Consider the following 25,587-nt stretch of genomic DNA (forward strand, 5'->3'; position numbering starts at 1 on the left):
CTGAAATTAATTCACAGAAGTGGAAAAAGCCAAAAGGCCATCCAGGCAATCTAAACAATCCAGACGCCTGTGAACTAGGAGCCATGAACAGGCAGGTGTACTGCAGAATGTGGCCTGGAAAGCAAATAGCTTCAGACTATTCAAGCAAGCTCAGTGATGGCAAAGTAGAAAAATAAAATTTTAAAAATCAGATCCAAAGCCAATCATGATCAATTCAAAACTGAAGCATTTACAACTATAATTCAGCATGACACGAGAAACTAAATTTACATACAACTGGATCCCAACTCTATTCGTAGCTGCACCTAATCATATTCCGTTTCTCTGCATTCAAAAAGCAAGTGCAATTTTTTAAATATATGTGTTCTTTGTTACATAGTTTAATTGATAAAATGCTTCATGTAACAGCCTTGGATCTCACAAGATGAGATTTAGGTGCTGTCGTCTTGAATCATGACAGATTTTGTGTGATCCAAGATGGTGGCATCCAGTAGAGTCAGGAAAGAAGAGGCTGTGGGGGTGCCATGACCTTGGTAGGTTTGAGGATCAGGTTAGAGGAAAAGTCATTGAACACTCAGACTGACAACTGGTGACTTCTGCTTGCCAAGATGGCATAGGGAAAGGTTGGAGGTACGTGGGAGTGGCTACTGATGTCAATACCTGAGAAAGCAATGATAAAAACAAAGATAAAAATGAAGGAAACTGAAAAAGCAGGAAATGGCAGTTTTGTGAATGCATTCTTTTTCCTCTATTATTTAAAATTCTGGCTTTAAAGCAGACAGCCCCCACGGAAGCTGTGTCTAATGGGTTTGCTTGTTCACAACCAATTAGCAGCTAATTGACCACATACTTGACCACATTCAGGATAAATTAAACATCAGATACTAATGCAAACTGCACTATTTCAAAAATAAGCAAATGAGGGCCCAATCCTATGGTCTGCACCGCGCCTCCACAGTGCGGACCACAGTTGCAAACGTGCTGTAAGGCACGTTTGCGGGGCTTACCACCGGGCTCCTGCCGGAGGTGGCTCAGCTCTGGCCAGTGCTGAGCCACCACCTGGCGGGCGCCTGCGTTCTGCAGTTCAGCGGTGCCTGCCACCACCGGGCTGTGGAACGGCAAATGGGGCTGGGACAGGGGCGTTCTGGGGAAAGGGGAGTCCAGCTTGACGCAGGGAGGGGGCGGGGAGGCCGGTGTGATGCGGGGGGGGCGTGCCAGAGGGCAGGCAGGAGGAGGAACTGCAGAGCTCTGCTCCGCAGGATCCTCGGTGCTCATGGAGGCTGCGTGCCTTATGCAAGCGCCTTTACTTTAGCGGTGCCCATTGTGGAGCTGCCTCCCTTACATATGCGGGGGAAGGGGAGGAACCTCGTGGAACCTCATGGTGCCGCCAAGCGGGGCCTCCCCGGGCAGCTCAGGATTGGGCTGCACATTAGGATTGGGCAGTTAAGAACATGTTCATCGAGAGCTGCCTGTATTTGAGTTCTTCTTTATACTACCATAACCACGATTTTAGTCTTCATTTATGGAAGCTTTGGCCAACAAACGGTAACAACTTCATAGTCAAAAGAAGCAGTCATTGTTGCAGCAGAGACACAAGAGTATACTTGGCTCATTTTCTGGACAAGTTCATTTCAGTCGGTGTCCAATGAGAAAAATAGAAAAACAGTTCAACAGGATAAGAAATCTGAGTATAAACATCTTTGTGTAGCATGAGAAGAAAATGTGGCATTATTTAGGGTTTCCCTTTATCATGCTACTACCATAAACACCAATAGGAACTTGGGTAATTCCTCTAGGGCTTTTTCTACAGAAGCAGGTTTTTGCTCAATAAATGCATCACTGCTACTCTTGTTTCACACACAATCCTCTAGACTTCCTTTCTTGCACTTCTTTTGTGGGAATATTACATTTTCAGATCAAATCAAAACATTTTAGAATATTTTAAAAAAACTTTACTGGGAGCATTATTTTAAACATGTCTCTTACTGATTTTGGGTGGCCCTTTTTCAGTACTTGTGGTCTTGATATCATTGCATTACAATCATAATCAATACATCTGATAATCAAATTGTGTGGATGTGAAGTTTCTCTTTTTCATTTTTACATATACCATGTCTGAAAGAAAGCAACTTTGGAGAGTCAAGGCAAAATAACTGACAGGTATTACATTGGTATGCAGATTTTGACTTTCAAAATCATTAAGGTCAAGACTATATTGAAGACTCTTCTCCTCAAATGCAAATATTAAATCAAATATTCAAGCCTAAGGGCCTAAGGATAGATTTACTGTTAAGATTAACAGGAATAAAAGAAAGGAAGCTAGTAAACCCACATTCATAAAGAAAATCCAGTTAATGGAAAATGTATGACAAGTGTAAAAAGATTAGCTTAAATATATACCAAGAAAAGGTGCTCTCATAACAGATATGAGGTCATGACTCCAGTCTCATTTCAACAGGCCAAAAAACAAATTGCAAAAGTAGCACAGCCTATAATTGAATCTATAACTTTTGAGTAAAGCTAGACGTTACTTTAAGCATTTGATTGGAGCCAGTGGATTTTTCCCAAGGCAAGCAAGCAGTAGCCATGGCGAGTGGGGGAGGATCCACATCACACTGTGGTCAGGGCAAAGGATTAATCTCCCCGCTCCTTGTTCTGATCTTCAGCGGCCTTGTTTGGCTGCTATTTACTAAACGCTAAATAAAAGTAAACATACTAACCCCAATCATGTGCTTAGAGCTGTGATTTTCAACCACTGTGCCATGGCACATTGGTGTGCTGCGAATGGTCTGTAGGTGTTCTGTAGTAGTTTGAGGGAGGGTTATATAGTATTAGGGCCATTGGGGGATGTGAGCCCCCAGCCAGCAGTGCGGTGTGCCTTTTCAAAAAAACCCACAAAAAACCGATGGTGGGCCATGATTATTTTAGTGCCTTGTCAGTACCATGAGATGAAAAAGATTGAAAATCTCTGGCTTTGAGTAATGTTTATTCTAACTTGTATCATATATTGCAATATTGCATATCGCTCTACCGTGGCTGTTGAAAAATATTTTCCTTAGTCATGAGCACCTTATGACTACACCAAGAACATTTTTTATTTGCTATTTTTCACTGCAATGAAGTTGCACCAGCAGCAAGGCAAGGTACTGCAAACCTGATTGGACCTGAATGTTAGGAATACGTCCTAGACAAGAGAACAAGGCACCTAACAAAACTGAGCAATGGCTCTCTTTCTGTTTTGAGGAATTTATATAAACTGTTGGGGGTGGTCTGCCAAAATACAAGGCCATCCATTTCCATAAGGAGGTATCAGCAATTGGCACTGGAGATAGCCATCATATTTTTCCTTCTTGGTCCCAGATTTTGTGTATGTCTCTTGATTAGTCTGGAAAGGGAGCTGGGATACTATCAACCCAATCCCTTTCCCTTCCATATTTTGTTTTGTGTTGGCAAATTATACAGGGATGATCATATTCCTCCATTTGCTGTTCTAACTGATATGGCACAGAACCTATTATATTTTCTGCTTTAGAGCTTCAATTGTTGGGGAAACTGGTGTCTAAAAGAATCTTTTGGATTAAACTAAATGTGACATGAAAATACATCTTTGCCTTTTTTGAGTTTTTTTCATTTTGCAATGGCAGCTGGGCAGGCGGGACAAGATGGGACACGGATCCTGGATGAGACTGCATTTTTTAATCCTTTCTCTATGTCTCAGTGCTATTTGCCTTGGTTAGAAACCTGTGTTCATATAGCAGCTTCCCTCCTGGATTAAACAACAGCATGGGGTGGGATTTTTGTCAGGACCGTGGCATGGATAGACAGGGTAAACCCCTTCCACTGTTGTCCTTAATTTCGATCAGAGTGCCCCCCTTCTCCAAGGCTGTTAAACAAGATAAAAGACAACAGAAAGGCACAGACTCATTTAGCAGCACATCTTGTTTGATTTACTATACATTGGTGCCAGGGCTCGCCCATCCAAGAGGGCAACTGAAGACATTGCATTGGGCAGTGGACTAGTGGGAGGGCGCTCATCTTTGTCTACTTGCCTCCTCTGTTCTTCCTTCTCCTTGTACTGCCTGGATTGAGGGAGACAGAGTAGAAGATGAAATGTGGAGGAAGGAGAGTGCTAGGCTAGCACTGGAGAGTGGGAGGAATCGGGGCTGGTACTGGGTAAGGGGGGACAGCATTTGGCAGGTTGCCCCAGGTGTCACGAGGTCTTGAACCTGTCCTGAGTGGTGCTTACATTTCTTAAACAAGCAGCAAAACCTAACTGTCAGAACACATTGGGATCCTTGACGACTATCAGTCAGTTATGGAAGGAAGTGGTGGCAAACTGGCAGATAACTTTAACATAAGATACTACTGGATGACATTTCTGAATATCCATAAAAGTCAAGATATTCAGAGCATTCAAGAATGGAACTACAGCACACATTTATTTATAGCCTTCCAAAATGCAAACTCAGTGCAGTAAGCTAGTGCCACCATCTTTGCTTCTGTTCTTAGTTTTTAGAATACTTGTGTCCTAGAGCAGTGGGTGGCAATGAAGATCCCTCTCCTGCACGAATGGAGCTTACCATTCCATGGGAGAACCTGTTATCTTGCTCTCTGATCTTCCGTAAAGTCTGCACCAGGTGCCGGCTAGGCACTTCTGCATTCAGTCACTTCAGCATACTCTGCACCCAGAATTCCAGGCAGGCATGGCTGACCAGTGCAAACTTTAGGGGAGACTGGAGAGGAAGATAGCAGGTTCCCCAGCAGAATAGTAAGCTCCATTTGTGTCAGAGAAGGGATTTTTGGTGCACAGTAGTCTCCAGTTTGGAGAATGCTGTCCTAGAGTGACAGCTACATGTGTCTACTCAGAAGTAAATTCCATTTATTTCAGTAGGATTTAGTGCGAGGTAAGTGTGCGCAGGATTTCAGCATATGTACACCAGCAACTCTAAACAATAAAATTAACAAAGTCTTATGATGGGAGGAAGCAGAGGACTTCCTTTAATTAAGGTCTCTAATGATCTCTTCATAATAATATTCACTTCCCTGACTACTTCCCTGGCATAGCTTATTTATTATTTTTGTATGTGTGACACACCTGAGTCTTGCACACAGCGTGGATAAATCATTATGTTTTAGCTAGTAAGTAGATAAAAGAGAGGAAACATTGGCCACTACAAACAAAAGAGATCGAATGTGTTTTGTTTGTAAGTGAGATTCTGTGAAAAATGAAGGGAATATTTCTGCAGTAAAGGAAATCAAGCACCCAAAATTACAGGTAATGGTGCGCACTGAGGCTGAGGCATGATTGCAGTATTCTTGTGCCTCGAAACTGAGAAAAATGTATTACAAAATGAAGTACTATAAAACTGCAATTTATGAGACTTTAGAGAGATATTCTGGAGTTTTGACTTTAAAATGTTATTTTTATATCCATCAAGATTTCCTTTTAATCCATCTTTATGATGGATTAGATTTATCCGAACTAAAGTTTATATGAATTTGTTAAATCAGACTTTTTAAAGGCACAGGATATACATTTGTACAAGCAGTTAGATGATAAAGTAGGCAGTCTACACTGCCTGTCTCTACTGGTGTGGATAATGGAACTTCATATACGAGAAAAGTAATTTCCCTGGTCACTCTGTAAAGCAAAGAAAGAAAATTTTCTCTATGAACGCCAAGATAGCAAAAGGAAAACATTTTCCCACCTAGTTTCCTTCTTTGAAAGCATAAACCAGATCCACACAACTGGCATATGAGACTGAGGGCTCAATCCTAACAAGTGCGTGCTGGCTTACCACTGGTGCGCACTGTCGCAAATGTGCTGTAAGGCATGCTAGCCCAGCACTGGCTGGACCGCTGGGCAGGAGAGGGGTAGGTGGGGTCGTGGGGGGAGGCGGGGAAGAGGCATTCTGGGGTGGGGGGAGGTGGAGGGGGCGGGGAGGAGGTATGCCGGTGGAGGGGAATAGGATGAGAGGGTGGTAGGACTGGTGCAGCTTTGCTCCACCAGATCCTGAGCCTCCATGTCGGGCTATCAGCTCAACACAGAGGTTCTATATTCTACACCAACCCTTGGGTCACTGTAGAATTACCCGGGGGAAGGGGACAAAAGTCCCCTTCTCCCGAGGACACAGTGGCTGCTGCCTGGGACATGTTGGATGCAGCGGCAGCAATTTTCAGCACCGCTGCAGCCCCGTGTGCTGGGCAGCTCAGGATTGGGCTGTAAATAATTGGTTTTTTGACTCCTGTTTGTGTGATGGTCTATATATATTATTAAAATTGACACCTTCCATAGTAGCTTCCCCTGAGGAACCACAGATCACAGGAAAAACTGCACTCCCCCATTCTGAAGCACTGGGCCTACAGCAGCCTGCCATTTGGACCCAAAAAACAGAAGTAGAGCTGGATCAAACAGAGTGGAGGAGTGATTGCTTGGCTGCCCAAGACTTTACTCCTTTTGAGCCAATTTGGGAGGAAGGAGAAGCAGCTGCTAACACAAACTATGGATTGGAATCCATTTAGACCAGCACTTCCCAATCTTCTTCAGTCCATGACGCCCCCCTGCACTGCAGTGTGCAGCTCCCAGAAGTGACCGGCGATGATGTCATTGCCAGTTACTTCCAGCTTCAGAGACCTGTGATGGAGCCTCAGCAGTAAGAGGCCCAGGGCAGGCAGGAGGGCTTTTCAAAGCACAAGAAAGCTGCACACTTGAGTCCAGCTTGCCAGGTTGAGCCTCCTCCTACTTTTTGAAGCTCCATTGCTGATCTCACTGCCAGCCTGCAACACCCAGAGAGAGTGCCTTGTGATGACCCGGGGCATTGCAATACATAATGTGGGAACTCCTGATTTAGACCAAAGAATGGCTGGCACTTCTTGGCCTCCTTTACAGCTTTACCTGAGTACTCACCCACCCAACATTCACATAGCTGGGTCAACTCAATATTTTGTATCTGATATGTCATTCTGCCCTCAGCCTCAGTAATTCTAAAAAAAACCCCTTGTTTCCAGACAACTCACCTTTGAAATAAGCTGGCACATAAATAATGAAACGTGAGAACAAAACAACGCACAACTAGCAGATGACATGCTAGTCACTCTAGGTTTTAGTAGATAGCAGTTTCCATCATTGCGGGAGTAAGTTTTAAATAGCTTTACCATCTGGTTTGAAAAAGTCAATGCATTCATGAAGTTTGTTATGAAAGGCAGTAGGACAAATGAATCACCAACAAACAGAAGGGAGAAAGGATACACACAAAGAGATCTTTCCTACTGTAGACCTTATCTTAACAAGTAATGGCTACAAATTTGCTCAGTTTTGACAGTGCAGGAGTGTGAAGGGAGTCAAACTTGGCAGCAATAATAAAGTTGCAGTGGTTATTTTACCACCCTGATTGCATCACAAGAATACAGTCATTTTTTTATAGTGTAGATAAAGATGAACTAATGCATTGTGCCAATGTGATTTGGAGAAAACTAGTGGGGACCCACAAAATGTCACAAGGAAAAGCAGAGCAAAGAGGGGGCTTCTCCATTGCCCCATATTTTTTAAGGGGCGAGGGAGAGAAAGAGAGTCTCCTTGCCTGTGACCTCCCTTTCCCCTGTTATGATGATGATGAATATGGATATGCCACTGTTCAACCAAAAACGTTCACAAAGCAGTTTACAGAGCAAAATTAAGAAACAAATTGTTCTCTGTTGCAAAAGGGTGCACTATCTGAAATGATTCAGAAGAAACACCAAGCAAGCAGCCCACTAGAAAAGAAGCTATGCTGGAGTTATAATTCACATGCTTTCTCATGTGGTGAGGTGAAGTGTGTGTTATTGGGGCACTTCTGCATGGTTGACAGTGATGACGGTTGCTGGGATACTCATTCCCTTTGGGCAGCTGGCTGAGGCATCACCCCAGTGGTGGCCACTCCTTGGATCTACCCCAGCCCAGTTAACAGTAATGGTGCTTCTCTGGTCACTGGCATTGGGGCTGGGTGGATGGCTTCTCACATGTTGGGCTGACACTGTGCTAATGTCAGTCTACCACTCCAAGACAGGTGGACTATATTGAGGTTTCCATGGATACTGGCAACATTACTGGGAGGACTGTGCCAGTATGGCATTGCCTGGGCTCTCCCCCTTTGTGCTGGACAGGTTTTGGATACAGCAATTGTTGATGTTGCGCTGTCATTGCTGTACTGCCAGTATGGTGTCACTACAGGACTGGGCTCTTATTTTCTTATCAGAATCCCAGTTAGAGCTCAAGGTCAAACTTTTTTTCTTTTTCAGTTGATATTTCTGAACACGGAACATCCTCCATACCAAGAACCTTGAAAAGATGCCAGTATCTGATTCTAGTGTCAGACTCCTTACTGTTTGCCCAGTTTATTGAATACTTGCATTTACATCTCACTATTTTGTAACTCTATATGTTTCAGTGTGGTTTTTGTTCTTTGTCTAGTTTATTCCTGGCTCTTTCAAGCAACCCACTATTTCTGGTGCACAAACAACTAAACAAATAATAATTTTAGGATATACTTGACCTTGCATTGCTTACAAGTCTCTATGTTCTTTGAAGAGAGTTTGCCAAGATTAAATTCTTATTTAGACAAACTAATTACTCTTTTTAAACTAATTAAAATATAACAATCTCCTGGATGACTGACATCTTCTTGACATCTTCAGCTCAATTCAGAAAATAAGAAGCAGGTTCTATACATTAATCCCAAAGGAACCTTGGCTTCCACGAACACCTGTGGAAACCAAATAATTGGTACTTTATTTTTAAGAGTAATTAACATATGATTTAATTTAGCTGACCTTCAAATGTACAATTACACTTTTATTAAGTTATAATGAATTAGAATTAATATATTATGTGGAAGGGTTACATAATGTGACAGATACTACTTTCCCCACTGCATTGTCAAATCAGGGCATGGAGAAATTGATGACAAAGGTGACTGCTAATGCGAATCTTTCTCCACCAGGTCGCAGATTCAGAAACAGCTCTGGGCAGTAATGGAAACCATCATGAATACATAAATCATTTTCATGGCTCAATTTGAAATGTGAAAGAGGATCTACATCTGTACAATTCGGTGTGGATACATATCCTATTTCTAACCCACTGGATATATAGCCTTGATATAAGATGCATTTTATTTACAAAATGGTGTCAGAGTAACAACGCAGCCCAATCCTTTTCCCTGTCATGTTATAGCATGCAGCCATGCCAATGGAGCACATGCTGCATGCTATAATGGGGGCGGCTACATTATGCATCTTTTCGAACCTCTGCCAACCATTTTGCTGGCACAAGTCCAAGGAGAGGCAGGGAGCATGTTGGTTTGGAAAATGGGCGGCAGACCTGGCAGAAGTCACTGCCACTGGATGCACCCCTTCCTGCCCCCTCTGTTCCTCACCCCTGCCCTGCCCTCCCCACCCATAAACTGCCCCCCTGCACCAGCCTAACTGCTCTGGTGACATAATAATAATAATAATAATAATAATAATAATAATAATAATAATAATAATAATAATAATAATAATAATAATAGGTATTAAATAGGGATTTTTACAATTTGAAAGAAGGTTCTTTCTTTCAAGAACCACTACATTCAGGTGTTTCATTCCGATCTGGCTTCACATTCTGGCCTCCATCCTCCCATGCTCAGAGCAGATGGAATAGCTCAGCTTCAGCTTGTCAGCTGCTTCAAGGTCGCACGGTGCTGGTGGCCTCGAACTGGCGACCTTGTGGATGTTATCTTCAGGCAGACGGAGGCTCTACCCTCTAGACCAGACCTCCTGCCTCCAGGATCTGCGGGGGGGGGGGGGAGATCTGCAGCAGCAGCTGCCTTCTGGCAGAAATCTCAAATGACCTGGCAGTAGCATGATCTTTGCACTATTGCAGGACCTTTTACACCAGGAGGGTGCTAGTCTTGCTGTCTTCAACAGCCCAGGGGACTGGGCCATCAGCATCAGTAAATAACCATGTACCATTCTTCAATTGTATTCTGTGTAACAAGTTTAAATCTAAGTGACCTGTATCACACAAAGGGCGCAATCCTAACTCCTTATGTTAGTGCTTTCCAGCATTGGCACAGCGGTACCAATGGAACGTGTGCTGCATCCTGCAGTTGGGTGTCACTCATGGAGGCCTCCTCAAAGTAAGGAAATGTTCCCTTACTTCAGAACTGCATTGCCCTTATGTCAGTGCTGGAAAGCACTGACATAAGGGGTTAGGATTGCGCCCAAAGGGACATGAGCGTGCAAGAGACAACTTAGCTTTCTATTTCTCTCCCAGTCACTCCCACTGCCAAAGAGACAAGTTGCTTTTAAAACTGAACATCAGCTTTGGTGGTGAGATTCACTGTAGTAAAAATAGAAAGCAAAGTTCCAACTGTGTATACAGTTCTCTCCTGTATATATATGTTCTTTATTGGATTTTGGTATTTCTCTTATTCAAATACTGAGAGACCAATTAACATTGAGAGAGAGAGAGAGAGAGAGAGAGAGAGAGAGAGAGAGAGAGTTTTCATGAAACTTGTATACTTCTTTATGCCTTTTCAGTTGATTTTAACCAAGGTGTTATATTACTATTGCTTTTGCAACTCAAATCCTTCCTGAGCATGTACACACTCACATCAACTCTCCAGTGCAAGTATAGTCCCTCTCACAATGTCTGTCCAAAACAGTAATGGTTTCCATTACAGCTCAGAGCTGTTTTTTGAATCTGCGACTTGGTAGAGAAAGATTCGCATCAGCAGTCACCTTTGTCACCAATTTCTCCATGCCCTGATTTGACAATGCAAGGGGAAAAGTAGTATTTGTTTTGGACAGAAACTGTGAGAGACACTATCCTTGCATTGGAGAATTGGTGTGAGTGTGTGCTCAGGAAGGATTTGAGTTGACTGACAAATTGGATCTTGCTGTGAGAGGACAGGTAAATCCCATTAGCAAATGGTGACAGGGGGCTGGAAATTAGAAGGTTGCTCCCTCAATGCAGGGGATCATATCGGAGTGCCAGAGAATTTTCTGGGTAGGCAACTGAAGGAAGATGAAAGGGAACCTTCTTGGCAATTGCTTGACTGAATGTTTTGGCTTGTGACAACTGAGGCTGTTGCTTTTATGGTACAAAAATTTCTCAAATTTTGTTCAGAATCAACTCCATTTTTGTTTTCTATTTGGCTTTAGATAAAGAGCCTGACCCTAAAAAACAAAATAAAAAGAATCAAGTGGCCCTCCATGGAGATACACAAGACATCAAGAATACAACAGTTACTAGACTTACTAGTTTGCACACTGGAGATTATGTTGATCCCTATCACAGCCCATCATTCAAACATTTGCTTGGTCCCTTTTAAAAAAACAACCAGAAGTCCTGCACATCCTGGTTTGCGAAAACTGCATGAAGGAGCAGTAAGGAGCAATGTGACCTGCCTCTATAGTGGGCTGGAGGGAGGTGACAACAGGCTTGGGATGAAGGGCACCTGAATCTGCTGCCTCCTCATCTGCTGTGACACAGGCTGCATCAGCCCATTTCATGGTTGGGCCAGCTCTGGCTGCAGCTATTCCCACCTTGTTTAATTAATTCCAGAACTCACTTTACTTTAGCTTCCTGTAAGATAACATGAAAGTCCTTCATGGTTAAATTTTATTTTACCATAGAAGTAAAGTTATATTCTGCTTTACTATAATTCTTTACATGAAGCTAGATCAGTTTGAACAATAGGTGCTTATGCCTTATTCTTTGTCAACTTCTCCTTTGTCAACTTCCACCTTCTAGGTGGAAGGTGTGCTAAAGCCAGTAGAGCATTCTTCTGGGTGGAATGACTATGCAATATAGAAACAGACTCCTCTCTTCCTTGTGTAATGACATCAATGACATTTATAGAAGTGGAGAAATTATATAAGGGTGATGCTACCTTTCTGACTTGCTGCTTTTAGTTAGTAAATGGAATGGAGCAACATATAGGACCTAAGCTTAGTTGTTTTTTGCTCTGCTTTTATCATGTTATGTGTGACACAGCCAAAAGATTGGCAAGATCCATTTCTATTAGTTTCGATATGCAAGTCGGGGGAAGAATAGCAGGCAAATCTGTCACAAAAACTCTTGACTTCCAAAGAGCAGACTTCCCGCAAATGAGGAGGCTGGTTAGAAGGAGGTTGAAAGGGAAGGTAAAACGAGTCCAATCCCTTCAGAGTTCATGGAGGCTGTTTAAAACAACAGTAAGAGAGGCCCAGCAGAAGTGTATACCACAAAGGAAGAAGGGCTCGACTAAGTCCAGGAGGGTACCTGCATGGCTAATGAGCCAAGTCAGAGAGGCTGTAAAGGGCAAGGAAGCTTCCTTCAGTAAATGGAACTCTTGCCCTAATGAGAATAAAAAGGAACATACACTGCGGCAAAAGAAATGTAAGAAGGTGATACGGGAGGCCAAGCGAGACTATGAGGAACGCATGGCTAGCAACATTAAGGGGAATAATAAAAGCTTCTTCAAATATATTAGAAGCAGGAAACACGCCAGAGAAGTGGTTGGCCCTCTGGATGATGAGGGACGGAAAGGGGAGATAAAAGAGATGGCAGAAAATTAAATGAGTTCTTTGCATCTGTCTTCACGGCAGAAGACCTTGGGCAGATACTGCTGCCCAAACAGCCCCTCCTGACCAAGGAATTAAGTTGGATGGTGAAAAGAGAAGTTGTTTCAGACCTAATTGACAAATTAAAAATCAATAAGTCACTGGGCCCACCCAAGAATTATTAAGGAATTGAAGAATGAAGTTGCTGATCTCTTAACTAAAATATGGAACTTGTCCCTCAAAACGGCCATGGTGCCAGAGGACTGGAGGATAGCAACTGTCACACCGATCTTTAAAAAGAGAAGGAGAAGGAACCTGAGAAACTATAGACCAGTCAGCCTAACATCTATTCCAGGTAAGATGGTGGAATGCCTCAACAAAGATAGAATCTCAAAACACATAGACGAACAAGCCTTGCTGAGGGAGAATCAGCATGGCTTCTGCAAGGGTAGGTCGTGCCTCACAAACCTTTTAGAATTCTTTGAAAAGGTCAACAGGCATGTGGAGGTGGGAGAACCTGTGGACGTTATATATCTGGACTTTCAGAAGGCATTCAACACGGTCCCTCACCAAAGGCTACTGAGAAAACTCCACAGTCAGGGAATCAGAGGGCAGGTCCTCGCATGGATTGGGAACTGGTTGAAAACCAGGAAACAGAGAGTGGGTGTCAATGAACAATTTTCACAATGGATAGAGGTGAAAAGCGGTGTACCCTAAGGATCTGTCCTGGCACTGGTGCTCTTCAACCTCTTCATAAATGACCTAGAGACAGGGTTGAGCAGTTAGGTGGCTAAGTTTGCAGACAACACCAAACTTTTCCGAGTGGTGAAGATCAGAAGGAATCATGAGGAGCTCCAGAAGGATCTCTCCGAACTGGAAGAATGGGCAGCAAAATGGCAGATGCGTTTCAATGTCAGTAAGTGTAAAGTCATGCACATTGGGGCAAAAAATCAAAACTTCACATATAGGCTGATGGGTTCCGAGCTGTCTGTGACAGATCAGGACAGAGATCTTGGGGTGGTGGTGGACGAGTCGATGAAAGTGTCGACCCAGTGTGCGGCGGCAGTGAAGAAGGCCAATTCTATGCTTGGGAAAGCATAGAAAGCATTAGAAAAGGTACTGAGAACAAAATGGCTAATATTGTAATGCCATTGTACAAATCGATGGTAAGGCCACACCTAGAGTATTGCATCCCATTCTGGTCACCACATCTCAAAAAGGACATAGTAGAAATGGAAAAGGTGCAAAAGAGAGCGACTAAGATGATTACTGGGCTGGGCACCTTCCTTATTAGGAAAGGCTACCGTGTTTGGGCCTCTTCAGCCATGAAAAGAGGCGCCTGAGGGGGGGCATGATTGAGACATATAAAATTATGCATGGGAAGGTTACAGTGTATAAAGAGATGCTCTTTAGACTCTCACATAACACCATAACCCGGGGACATAACCAGGGGAGTGTTGGGAGAGTTAGGATAGACAAAAGAAGATATTTCTTTACTCAGCATGTGGAATGCATGTGGTTGTTCTGTGGAACTCCTTGCCACAGGATGTGGTGATGGCATCTGGCCTAGATGCCTTTAAAAGGGGATTGGACCAATTTCCGGAGGAAAAATCCATTACGGGTTACAAGCCATGATGTGTATGTGCAAACTCCTGATTTTAGAAATGGGCTATGTCAGAATGGCAGATGCAAGGGAGGGCACCAGGATGCAGGTCTCTTGTTATCTGGTGTGCTCCCTTGGGCATTTGGTGGGTTGCTGTGAGATATAGGAAGCTAATCTAGATGGGCCTATGGCCTGATCCAACGGGGCTCTTCTTATGTTCTTAAGAGAGAATCAGGTGCTCCAGCACAGGGGAACCCAACTTGGGTCTGGGTGCTCATGAGCTGAAGAAAACCTAGCCTGGAGAAATATCAGTATCCTAGATTGTCAAAGCTGGACCTTGAAAGAGGCAGGAGATGATGTGCACATCTCTGAAGCCACACAGGCTGGAAAGTTCACCCAGTTAGAGACCCACCATAAAGGGTAAAGCTGCAATGGACCTGTGTACACAGTAGTGGGATGAATCAAAGAGAGAAGAGATACCATGAACTTGTGTGGAGATAAAAAGCCTAGGGAGAAATAGGGAGCGTTGTGTGCTCAACATGATGCTCTGAGATCACTCCCAAAGTTGCATACGCTTTCTAACTTCAGACGATGCAAATAAAGATTGAGAGCCAAATTCCAGAAAGTTCCACAAATAAAGGGAGCCAAACAAAAAAAAAACTCCACAAGATGAATTTTGTCACATAGAATTGAGACCATAATAAACATCACTGTAGCTAAGACTATCATTATAGATCTCATTAACAAGTCATAAGTCAATAAGAGGAGCTGAAGGGTAATCACCAAGGACAAACCTTATCAATAGTTTAAAATGGTATTTCAGAAGTTAAGGAGCAAAGGTTCACCACTCCCACTGAACAAGCAGAACATACATTTTAAAAGAAATATATTAGTGGATGGTAATCACATTACCACTGTTTAAAAAGTAGTACAATTTTCCATTAGTTTTGCTTGCAGGCTACGCTCATTGCCTGTATTTATTACAGAATGTAGGATTCCTGCTTTCAACTATCAACAGCTCCAGTGTTATAAATTATGCCTCCCCACCATTACTGACATACCCAGAAGAATTAAAAGAAAGGGTAAGCAATTAATGGTGTGATACCAGACAAGTATCAAAAACAGTATGGCTCTGTGTTTCACGTCTTCCTGAAAACCAAACAACTCGACAGGATAAAACCCAGCTGGAAACATTTAAATTAGGCAGTCACTCTTTCTTTGTTTTCTAAACTCACTGTCATTTGTGTCCCCCCTTCCGTGACTTTTAAATATTTAATCACAGACTAAATGATCAGAGTGCCCAGCGCAGTATACACAAAATAAATATTACCTCCTTCTTTCAGCTGGGTCTTCATTCCCCAGTTCTGCATGATGTGTTTATAACCTTCTTCTTTCCTTTCTCCCCCGCCCCCATTTCACAACAGGCCCCGCTGAAGCCCTTAATCGTGCAACTATGAAGGTAGACATAAATTTATGTATGTGAAAATTCCCACAGAAATCTGCATCACAGTTTTCTATGACCCAGAAGATATTTTTTATGGGAAATCTATAATGATTGTAGTTCAAAATGCATGGCATCGATCCCCACTGGCTCAGCTATGATGCCAAGTGGTTCATTAAAAAGACTTTTCTAAAAGACATCCAAGAAGTGTTTATCTGACATCTGGCCTTTAAAGCTTGAGGTTGGGTTTTCCTAGGCTTAACAGAAAATACTGCTTCATAAAATCCCCTTTGGGGGATTTTTTTTATAAGCCAGTTTTGTTATCTGTACCTTTTTCCTTGCATAGGCTCTCTCCTCCATCTGTTGAGCTGTTTATAATGGTAGGTTTTGCCTCATCTGTTTTTTCAAAGAGAAAAATTGTACTTGTTAGCTTATAATTTGAGTGTAGTAATCATCATAAACTGTTATATATGCTGTCAAATGCATAGAGGTTATTTACACCGTTAACTTCAGGCTTTTGCTCCTTTCTTCTATGGGACAATCATATTGTTACAAATATTTATATACAACTTTTTAACAAAAAGAAGTTCACAAAGCAATTTACATAGCAAAATAAACAAGTACATAATTAAACAGTCCCTTGTCCCAAAAGGGCTCACATTCTAAACAGATGCAGAAGGAACACCAGCAATGGCCACTAGAAGAGACACTGCACTGGGGTGAATGGGGCAGTTGACTTTCCTCCTTCTCAATATAAGAGATCCTTTAAAACATACCTCCTTACCAGCTAGCAGGAATAGAATAACCAAAATAATATTTCTAAACTACCGTAGATACTCACCTATAGTATGTGAAATTTTTGCCAAGTAATCAAGCTCAAATTATCACTTTGCCTGATCTCTGGGTCAATCAGAGGGCAAAGCGTTTCAACTCTGAAAAGTTTCGTTTCTCAAGTGGCAGATGGGCACCAAGTTTCTCAAGCAGCAGGCAGGCACAGCTCCTTAGAAGCAATTTGTTAACCTTTTATTCTCCTTCCTTCTGCTGCAGCCTGGTTCTGCTTTGCAAATGCTTGCAAAGCAGGTCTGTTTTTTGAAACACCAGGATGGGAACCCTCCTTTCCATCTGAAGCAGGTTACAGTTCAATGCACCCTTACTTAGGATTAACACCCATGGAAAGCAGTGGGTCTACTTCTCAGTAAAAAGGGTTGCAAATATATGCAGCTGCATCTCTCTGCTGTGAATTGAATTGCACACTCCCAGTTATGTGTTATGGGTTGTTTGTTGTATGTAGAACTTCTGGCTTAACACACCAGACACCTTAAAGGTGGATTTGATTCCTGGTTCTCCTGCAGTGGTTGCCAACCTTTTTCAATTGCATATCCCTTGGCAGCCCATTTCCATAAATTGTACCCTTCATATTAGCAAAATGTTTGCAATTAATAATACAAGCTCTCATCTCCTCTATATGAAAGCCTTCTTGTCTTCATGTATAGTCTTCATGTATTTATCACAGTGTTTTCTCTTTTTATCTGTTTGAAGAACAGAAGATGCTGCCTTTGCACAGTTTTGCACCAGAAGTGTGCTGAGAAATTCTGGCTGATTGATCACTTTTCATATTATGTTTCAGTTTTTTTACTGTGCTGGTTTTCAATCACTGGTTCATAGATGAATTGATGACCAAAAACTAGCTATTGGTGAGGCTTTCACAGCCAACTAGCTACCTCCCTTCCTGCCTTGCTGGTCCTTGTAAGGCATTCCTATCTTGCAAGGCATTCTGGAGCATGACCTGCCTTTTCCTGCCATTATTCCATTCTTTTTCAAGTACCCCTAAAGGTCCTGTTGAGTGTCCCTGGGAATATATGAATACCAGGTTGGGAACCACTATTTTACTGGTATGTTGTTTACAGTGCACTTACTCTGATAGTACTTACAAAAAGGTGATGAAGACCAGAATTTAAAAAGAATAAAAATGTATCTTATGATCTTTTACTATGTTTTTAATAAATTAGAGACTACAGTTCTTAGGTAACAATTAGTGGTGCGTTATTTTTCAGGATCTGGCCTCAAGTAAAATCAGACAAAACTATAGTCAGACACCCCCCTAAGTTTAACCCCCGACTTATCCAAGGGTCATAGAAAATTCCATGATCGTTGGCTCAAAATCTGCCCTCGACTTATCTGTGGGGTCGACTTATATGCGCGTTCCTGCGGTTTTTCCGTTCCACCATGAATGTCAACTAGTGATGTGCACCGAGTTGCCCATTTTCTTATTTTGGGTAACAATACTTAACTCTTTCTAACTCCTATAATTTATTTAGGTCACTTCCAAAAGATGAATAAAATACAATATACAATATACTAAAAAAAAAAATACAAAAACAACAGTGAGAGTACCATGACCAAAGCAACAGCCCAGTAGTTCAAAGGTCAAGGAAAACAAGGGAGGCTTTAGTTGGTACCATAAAAACAAGAAGGCAGTGGCCTTACCTCCTGAGACAGGGCATTCTACAGCTCTGGTGCCAAAACAGAGAAAGGCCTCTCTCACATCACTGCCAGGAATACTTCCAAGAGCAGTGTAGTGTGCAAAAGAGCCCTCTCAGATAACATCAGGAGGCAGGCAGTTTCAGGTGGGGGGAGGTAGTGGGTATTCTCTTCTCAAGCCATTTAAGATTTTAAGGCAATAGTTTCCAAACTGTCAGAACCTATTACACCCCACGCATCGAATGTAGCATGTGGCTCCTGGAAGTGACTGGTGATGATGTTGTCACCAGTTACTTCCAGGTTCAGAGGCCGGAAATGCCACTACAGAGGTAAGGGGGCCAGGGTGGACAGGGGGCTTTCCCCATCATGCAAAAACCACACACTGGCGCTCTGCCCACTGCACAAACCCTCCAACCACTGTTTGGAGTGATGGCAGGCATCCTGTGACACTCCAGCAAGTGCCTTGTGATATCAGTTTGGGAACCACCGGTTTTACAGGTTAAAACCAGCACCTTGAATTGCACTCAGAAATATACCAGCAACCAGTGCAAATGACATAGCACAGGGTACTGGTCAGCAATCATGCAGCAACTTCTGCACGCTGAAGTTACTGAATGATCTCCAAGGATGGCCCTACCCAGAGCATGTTACTGGGCCGACGCAAGGCTCTGGGATGGGCAGGGATCGGGAGGTTATGCCGGATCCCAACCCCTGTTCCAGGGGAGTTCAGAGCGGCTTCAAGTTACTCCACTCTCCTCAGACTTGTGCTACCACATGCCTGTTGACCATTTCAAAGAATTCTAAAAGGTTTGATAGGGATGTCTACTGGGTCCAATTCTCATGTAACTTTTTGATGCAGTAAAAGAACTACAGAATGGCTTTTAACTGTCACTTGTTTGCGGTGAAGGCTCCTTCTGTACCAGTGCTTTTCAAACTGTGTTCTGTGGCACATTGGTGTGCTGCGAATGGTCCACAGGTGTGCTGCAGTAGTTTAGGGGAATGTCCATTGGGGGATGCGATCCCCATGCCAGAAGCACGGTGTGCCTTGTCAATTGTCAAAAAACTGGTGGTGTGCCTTGACAATTTTTTTCACCTTGTCAGTGTGCAGTGAGATGAAAAAGGTTGAAACATACCCCCATTTGCTGAATTCTGTCACTTCATAGGTCCTGGAAATAAAACTTCTGGGTCTTAGAAACGTTCCAACATACATTCAGGGAAAAAATCCCCCCTCTCTCTGCGTGTGTGTGCATTCCCACATGTTGTGGTAAAATAACCCTATCCTATCACAATGATGTGAAAATCAGATCTTGACCAATGCAGGCTATGAATGGGGATCTTGCCATGTTTTAAAAATGGGCATTATACCAGTCTAAATGAAAACTGAGTGCATGACTGCACAGGTGCAGAAGGGACCCAATAAAAGACGGGCAGACAGAAAGCCAGCTTAAATCAAGCAAAGATTGCGGCTGTGAATAAACAGTCTGGATAATCAGAGTCAGCAGAATTCTATGGCAGAGTAGCGATAGCATTTCATACACAGTGCTTCTCCTACAGACCATAACAAGAGGTAGGGGCAGGGGGGATTTTGCTATAACATAAATTCAATGCTTGAGAATGAGCCACAATGCAGCATACACGGACCAAATGACTCGGTAATGTAGGCTGGATTGCTTGGCTGCTTCGCTCTATTGCCTTGAGTGATTGGGCCTCTCCTGCTGAAGCTTCCAGGTATTAATAAAAGCTTTCAGAGCTGATTTAAAAGTTTTCACTAAAAGATGGGTTGTGCTACCTGAATTAAATATGTGCAAGCAACTGAATGTACCATTAGTGCTGGTTAGGTGGGTCAGGTGGGACAGAGTATGCAATTTGAAGTACATGAAGAATAACCCAGTATGTAATGCAGCATTCTGGTAGGCTTCTTATTAGAAAATAATGGCTTTCAAAGTCATTTTTACTTGTCACTTTAGTTATTTGGATAACTTCATCCAAAAGATCACTGCTTTTGCTGAGAATTCAATGGGCAAAAAATATAAAACAAACTAACCAAAGTCAGAAAGAAAAGGCAATAACCTATTCTGAATGCTGCATGACATTTGTTTTCTGTTTTTAAAAACGGCTTAATGTGAAATACAGGATTCATAAACATCCTTCCCTTTGCCCCAATTGCTTCTTCATGAGCTTCAACACTGCATTCAGATCTTGCCCTTTTTTATATATTGTCTCTTTCAGAAACATTGGTAATCCTATTTGTAAAACAGTGTGTGGAAAAGTCATGACTGAGAAGCTAAATATACACTAAAATGCATCATGGGGCATGTTTATAGGAGACAGCGGAAGAGGTCCTTCATCTCTCCAAGCTCCCTTTTCACCACACATTCCTTTCTGCCTTTGAAGTGTGAATCTTATACTACCTGGCTGTAAACATTTTCCATTTAAAGGCTTTCCAAGATCTGTTCCACCTTAAGAAGAGAACACGCTGTTAGTTGCTAACAGGAAAAGCTGCATTCCTAGGCTGGAAGGAATACATTCATTCGTAATGAATAGAGCTGTGGTCTCCAATGGGAGAGCTGCACGAGCCCCCAACTTAATCTGGTGAAAATGTACAAACGTTTTCAGTCAATAGCATTGACTGGGATTATTGTTCACCAAGGTAGAGAGCGTCTGAGTGATGGAATGCTTTAATAGAGCTTAGCAGAACACAGACCTGCTTCTTGACTCTGACTCTCGATTTCTTCGGGGCTTTGCTTCGCCTCTGTGTCATTGTCACTGGCTGGAAACACCAATAAGAAAATAAAAGAGAGGTTAGTGATGAAATACCTTGTATCAGTTAAAGAGTCCAGCCAATACAGTATATTTTTGGCAGACCCTGTAACAAAATAAACAAGGAAGCCAAAGGCAGACTGAAAGTGAAAAATTACCAACATAAAATGCATTATTAACAACTGATAATTGGAGTCCCAAAAGTATAGGGGATTGAAGACAGCATTGCTTTTAATCCTGCAAACATATGTATCTGCAGTAAAGGTATCCCCCCCCCATAAAGAGTTGATACCAGGCAGAATTATTTGCATACATGCTGCCTTTCTACTGGCTTGTATCCAGCTTTCATCCCTGTCTGCATGAATGAAAGTAACTTCCACATATGCAAGGCATCTGTTTCATCATTCCCTTCATCCATGGCTGCAGTCTCTTGCATCCCCCAAAATTGTTCTGGTGCATCTCTCAACCTTTGGGGTGTACAGAGGGTTGCTGCTGGAAAGGGAACAAAATTGCACCCTGACAGGAGTAGCAGCAACCTCATGCTAATTTGGATCTATCGTCATTATGCTTCTTTTCGGATGAAAAGTAGATCACTCTGGTTAGTGACAGAATAGAGCTGCATTTTTGAAACATGAAAAACTCATTAAAATCAGGCTTACACAGCATGCAAAATTCTTGGATAAAATTGTCAAAAATTTGCACTGCACATTTGAACCCTTCAAGATGCTCAACATAATATTAAAAATGCATGACAGATGACTTGAAGGCTGTGAGAGGTTCTACTGGCTGGATCATACCCCCTGACTTGCCCTGACATTTGTTTCTCTGCTTTCTAACTCTTTTTTTCAAAGGCAAGCACCAAAAAATAAATTCCCAAAATAAAAGCATACTTCAGTAGAGCATGCTGCAAGAGACAACATCAACTTCCCAAACTGTATCAGGTAAACTCTGCTTTCACTGACCCAGAACCCTATGTTAGAGCTAATACTAATAAGACTGCAGAAGTAATTGCTTAGAAAGTGTTGCCAATCTCTCTCTCTCCCTCTCTGTGTGTGTGAGAGAGAAAAAGAACAGCAATAAGACACAGCTCTATGGAAAAATGCTGGAAACCTATCTAGAAAATGAACTGATGACATTCATTTCCAGATGTATGTCAGATGATTTTGCAATGATCAACCTCCTCTCATTCTGCTGTGATGGTATCTGCTGCTTCATTTTCAGTGCTGCAATTTACGAGTATGTATTGCATTCCTTTACCGCTTCTGTGCCTTAGCAACTGAAAGTCAGCAGCACTTCAGAGAACAATGACAATAATGTTATCGGGGGAAGCAAGAGTCAGGACACATACCTCAAGTAAATGAACATAGTGCATCATATAGAAGTTTCAGAAATGATTACTGAGTTAGCAATTTGGTGGGGTTTTTTTCCCCCTTCTACCTTCTTTTACGAGCAATGCATTGAAAAACCAGCAGGTGGAGCTAGTGTAGAAGAATTTATTTTCTTCCTGAACTACAGATCCTGCTGCTATGATCTCTGTGGCACAGATCAGCATCAGGGGCAAGATTCTCAACTGGCATAATTCTGTGTCATTGCATCACATTCAGTGGAGCCATGCTGGGGACACTGGACCTTTAACTGGCTTCTAGCATCTCGCACTGATTTCAAGCGACCCGAATGGATGGCTAGCTATAGTAATCCCTTAGTACTTCAATCGGTTTCCAGACCATTAATACACACGCATTTTCTCTCTCTCCCTCTCTCTCCACGGATGACAACCAATATGGTGCAGTGTTAAGAGCTGCATACGAGGGAGAATCAGATTCAAATTTCCACTTAGCTATCACATTGGGCCAGCCACTTTCTTTTAGCCTAACCCACATCACAGGGGACGGAAAGAACCTTGCGTGCTGTCCTGAGCACCTCAGAGGAAAGACAGGATAGAAACTTAATAAACAAAAATAAATATGGAAATCTTTGATGAGATCAGTATTCTGTACTGATTAATATTGTACATTAATATTGGTAATGTTCACACAGGAAATGTGTTTAAATGTCAGGTATAGCCACAGTAAATGTACTCAATTTTTTATTCATTTCTAATCAAACACACAAATCATACTAATGATGAAAAAAAACACATATAGGAAACATGCATTCATAACCATCAGTGCCTCAGGTATACTTTTTGTTGGTTTTACTGCATTTTTCAGCAACAGTGCTTTACGGCAAAAAGCTTCATGCCTGTACTGCTGAATTGAAACACTGTGGTTTTGCAGCACTTGGATTCAGTTAACATCCACAGTACTCTCAAGTAGTAATCGCTTCCTGGCAAAGAGATGGCAGGATGTCTATGAATGTGAATGCAGAGTGGCCTTACTCTAAGCTTTGGCATCACTTAAGTGAAAATTCCACACACTTTGCATTTGTGGGTGTTTAGAGTAAAAAACTGTTTAATTGTCAACTGCAAGTGCCAATTAAGACTGTGATGGTGTGCAATTCTAGTATTTTTTCTATCTCTATAGCTGTATCACAGGCCACAGGAGTAAGTGTAGGTTGCAAGGACAAGCTGAAGTAAGTGTGCTATTATTTTGCATTGTACCATCTAACTTTTTTTGCCCAGAGAGTTCTGTAATACATAAATAGTTGCCAGTTAAACACAACAGAGCTTCAGATTGTTTCTGCAAGTCCCACAACACAACACCATTTGCCTGAAGAACTGTTCATAGAACTGAACTGATATACATTTTTAGTTCGTTCACTGTGGCTGTGGTGCCACATATGTGATCTTTGTGGCACTGTGTTTATCTGTGTGTGTCAGAGAGAGAGAGAGAGACCATTAAATGGTGAGACGTGTATTCACTCAATGACATGATATGTCATTGATATCAATGTGCAACAAATTACAATTTCTGGCTAATTCCATGTATGCTATGTTAAAGAAATCCCCTGGGGGCTGGGGATAAGAATAGGCCCTCAGTTTGGCTGTACTTGTCGTAAGAGGCAGATGGGACTCATTAGCCTGGGAAGGCAGCTCATCTGAGAGAAGGAAAACTCTGATCCCAAACCTCCAATGCCTTGTGGCTACATCCAGTTATGAAAAAGGCTTCAGGAGTCAACCTCGAGGCAAAATCCGGAGCCGGAGTCCCTGAGGCAGTTCATGGCTGAACACAGTCACGTTCTGGCAACTCCTGCGACGCCGCTGGAACCAACCGTATTGGCCTCTGCCTTTCCATTGGACCATTTCAGCGACGTGGAGAGGGGGGATTTGCTGCATGGGTAGCAGTCTATCTTCCATATCTACTTTACCCAGGCTTCGCGCACTGGAGAGGACACTGTTCCAGAACGACTATTCAGAGCACGATACCATAGTCTTCCGAGACTGAAGGATGCCAACAACATGTTAAAGAAGGTAAATGTCACACTAGAATAGCTATGCAGTTGACCACAGCCCAAATAGTGGGCATAAGACTCACAGTGCTGACTGATGCAGCAAAAATTTTAAATGTGTTTCCCAGTCTAACTCCGACAGCCCCCCCCCTTCCAGGTTAGTCCAAACTGAATGTGCTCATGTTGAGCAAAGGTCTTGAAAGTGATTGAACCTGTACTCAAACAGGCTGTCACTATGTAATCATTCAGCCCCCCTTTCAAAGACTTTCTAACAGGATAACCTGAGATACAGCCATTCACAAGACTGGTGTCAATATGAGCAGAAAATGGAGAGATGTACATGTCTGAAATGTTCAAGAGTTCAGATCAGAGTCCCAGAAACATGAATGGCAGCGAAGCCTCCCAACACATTGCCAGACATTTGACTCTTTGCTCATTACAAGACCCACTTTCTCACCACAACTATCCAAAGGTTTCAGATTGCAACATGAGAAACGTAATGTTAGAAGTGGCCAGAAAACTACTTTGGTAATATTTTATAGCAAGCAAATTAGTGTGTTGCATGCCTCTGTGCATTCTACCAGAGATGGAATAAGCATAATGTATACAGTGTAAAATGCATTATGTCATAAAATGATACCAAAAGCATATGGCCAGAGGCAATTGCTTGGCAATGCATGGACAAGGGGGGCAGGGCTCGAGTAAAAGCAAAGAAGATTCACAGGAATGGAGAAGACTGTGAATGCTGTCTTCCATTTTATATGGAAATGCTACGCAGATCTAAAGAAAACCCCTTTCAAATCTCAACAAACATTTAAAAGAGAAAACATGTTTGCAAACGACAGTCTCTCACTGAACATCTTTTATTGATGAGGAACCTTTTCCTAATTACTTCTCTCCGCTGACATTAGAAGCAAAGCAAATGGGAAGGTTTTAAATAGTTCATGTCTCCAGCAAAGAGGCAAGAATGTGACTGTCTTCCCAAGCATTTATTTTCTCGCCCATTCAGTCTCTAGCAGGCAACAGGAAATCCAGACGTATTGCCTAGCATCCTGATGACACCATTAGTAATAAAAATATCTTTTGCTTTGCCTCCATTTGACAATATCTTCTGTTCCTTCTCTCAGCTACAGCAAAAACTAGGAATTCTATAATTTTTTTTTGGCTGACAACAGCCTCACAACCTCTCCTTCCTTCTCTTAACGGTAACTGATTGGTAGTAATCTGTCACTCCTTCCAAATATGATAGCAAAATGTGGTGCGTGCCACCATGTATCGTCTTAGGCTCGTAAATGTAAATGGTTCCAAGCTATATCTAACGTCAAACAGAAACATCTGTCTGCCTTTC

At 42.4% G+C, this 25,587-nt stretch overlaps 1 protein-coding gene across 3 annotated transcripts in view; it reads right to left on the reverse strand.

The window, feature by feature from the left end:
- The window catches only part of MACROD2 (mono-ADP ribosylhydrolase 2), a 1,146,647-nt gene that overhangs the window by 61,036 nt on the left and 1,060,024 nt on the right, over positions 1-25,587 (reverse strand). For all 3 annotated transcript variants that reach the window (XM_066609514.1, XM_066609523.1, XM_066609505.1), the window contains exons 12-13: positions 20,797-20,862; positions 15,942-16,007 (exon numbers count right to left, since the gene is read on the reverse strand). In XM_066609514.1, coding sequence (XP_066465611.1) covers positions 15,942-16,007; positions 20,797-20,862 — 132 coding nt within the window. The remainder of the gene's footprint in view (positions 1-15,941; positions 16,008-20,796; positions 20,863-25,587) is intronic.

The sequence above is a fragment of the Tiliqua scincoides genome, chromosome 1, assembly GCF_035046505.1.
Source record: "Tiliqua scincoides isolate rTilSci1 chromosome 1, rTilSci1.hap2, whole genome shotgun sequence".
Lineage (NCBI taxonomy): Eukaryota > Metazoa > Chordata > Lepidosauria > Squamata > Scincidae > Tiliqua > Tiliqua scincoides.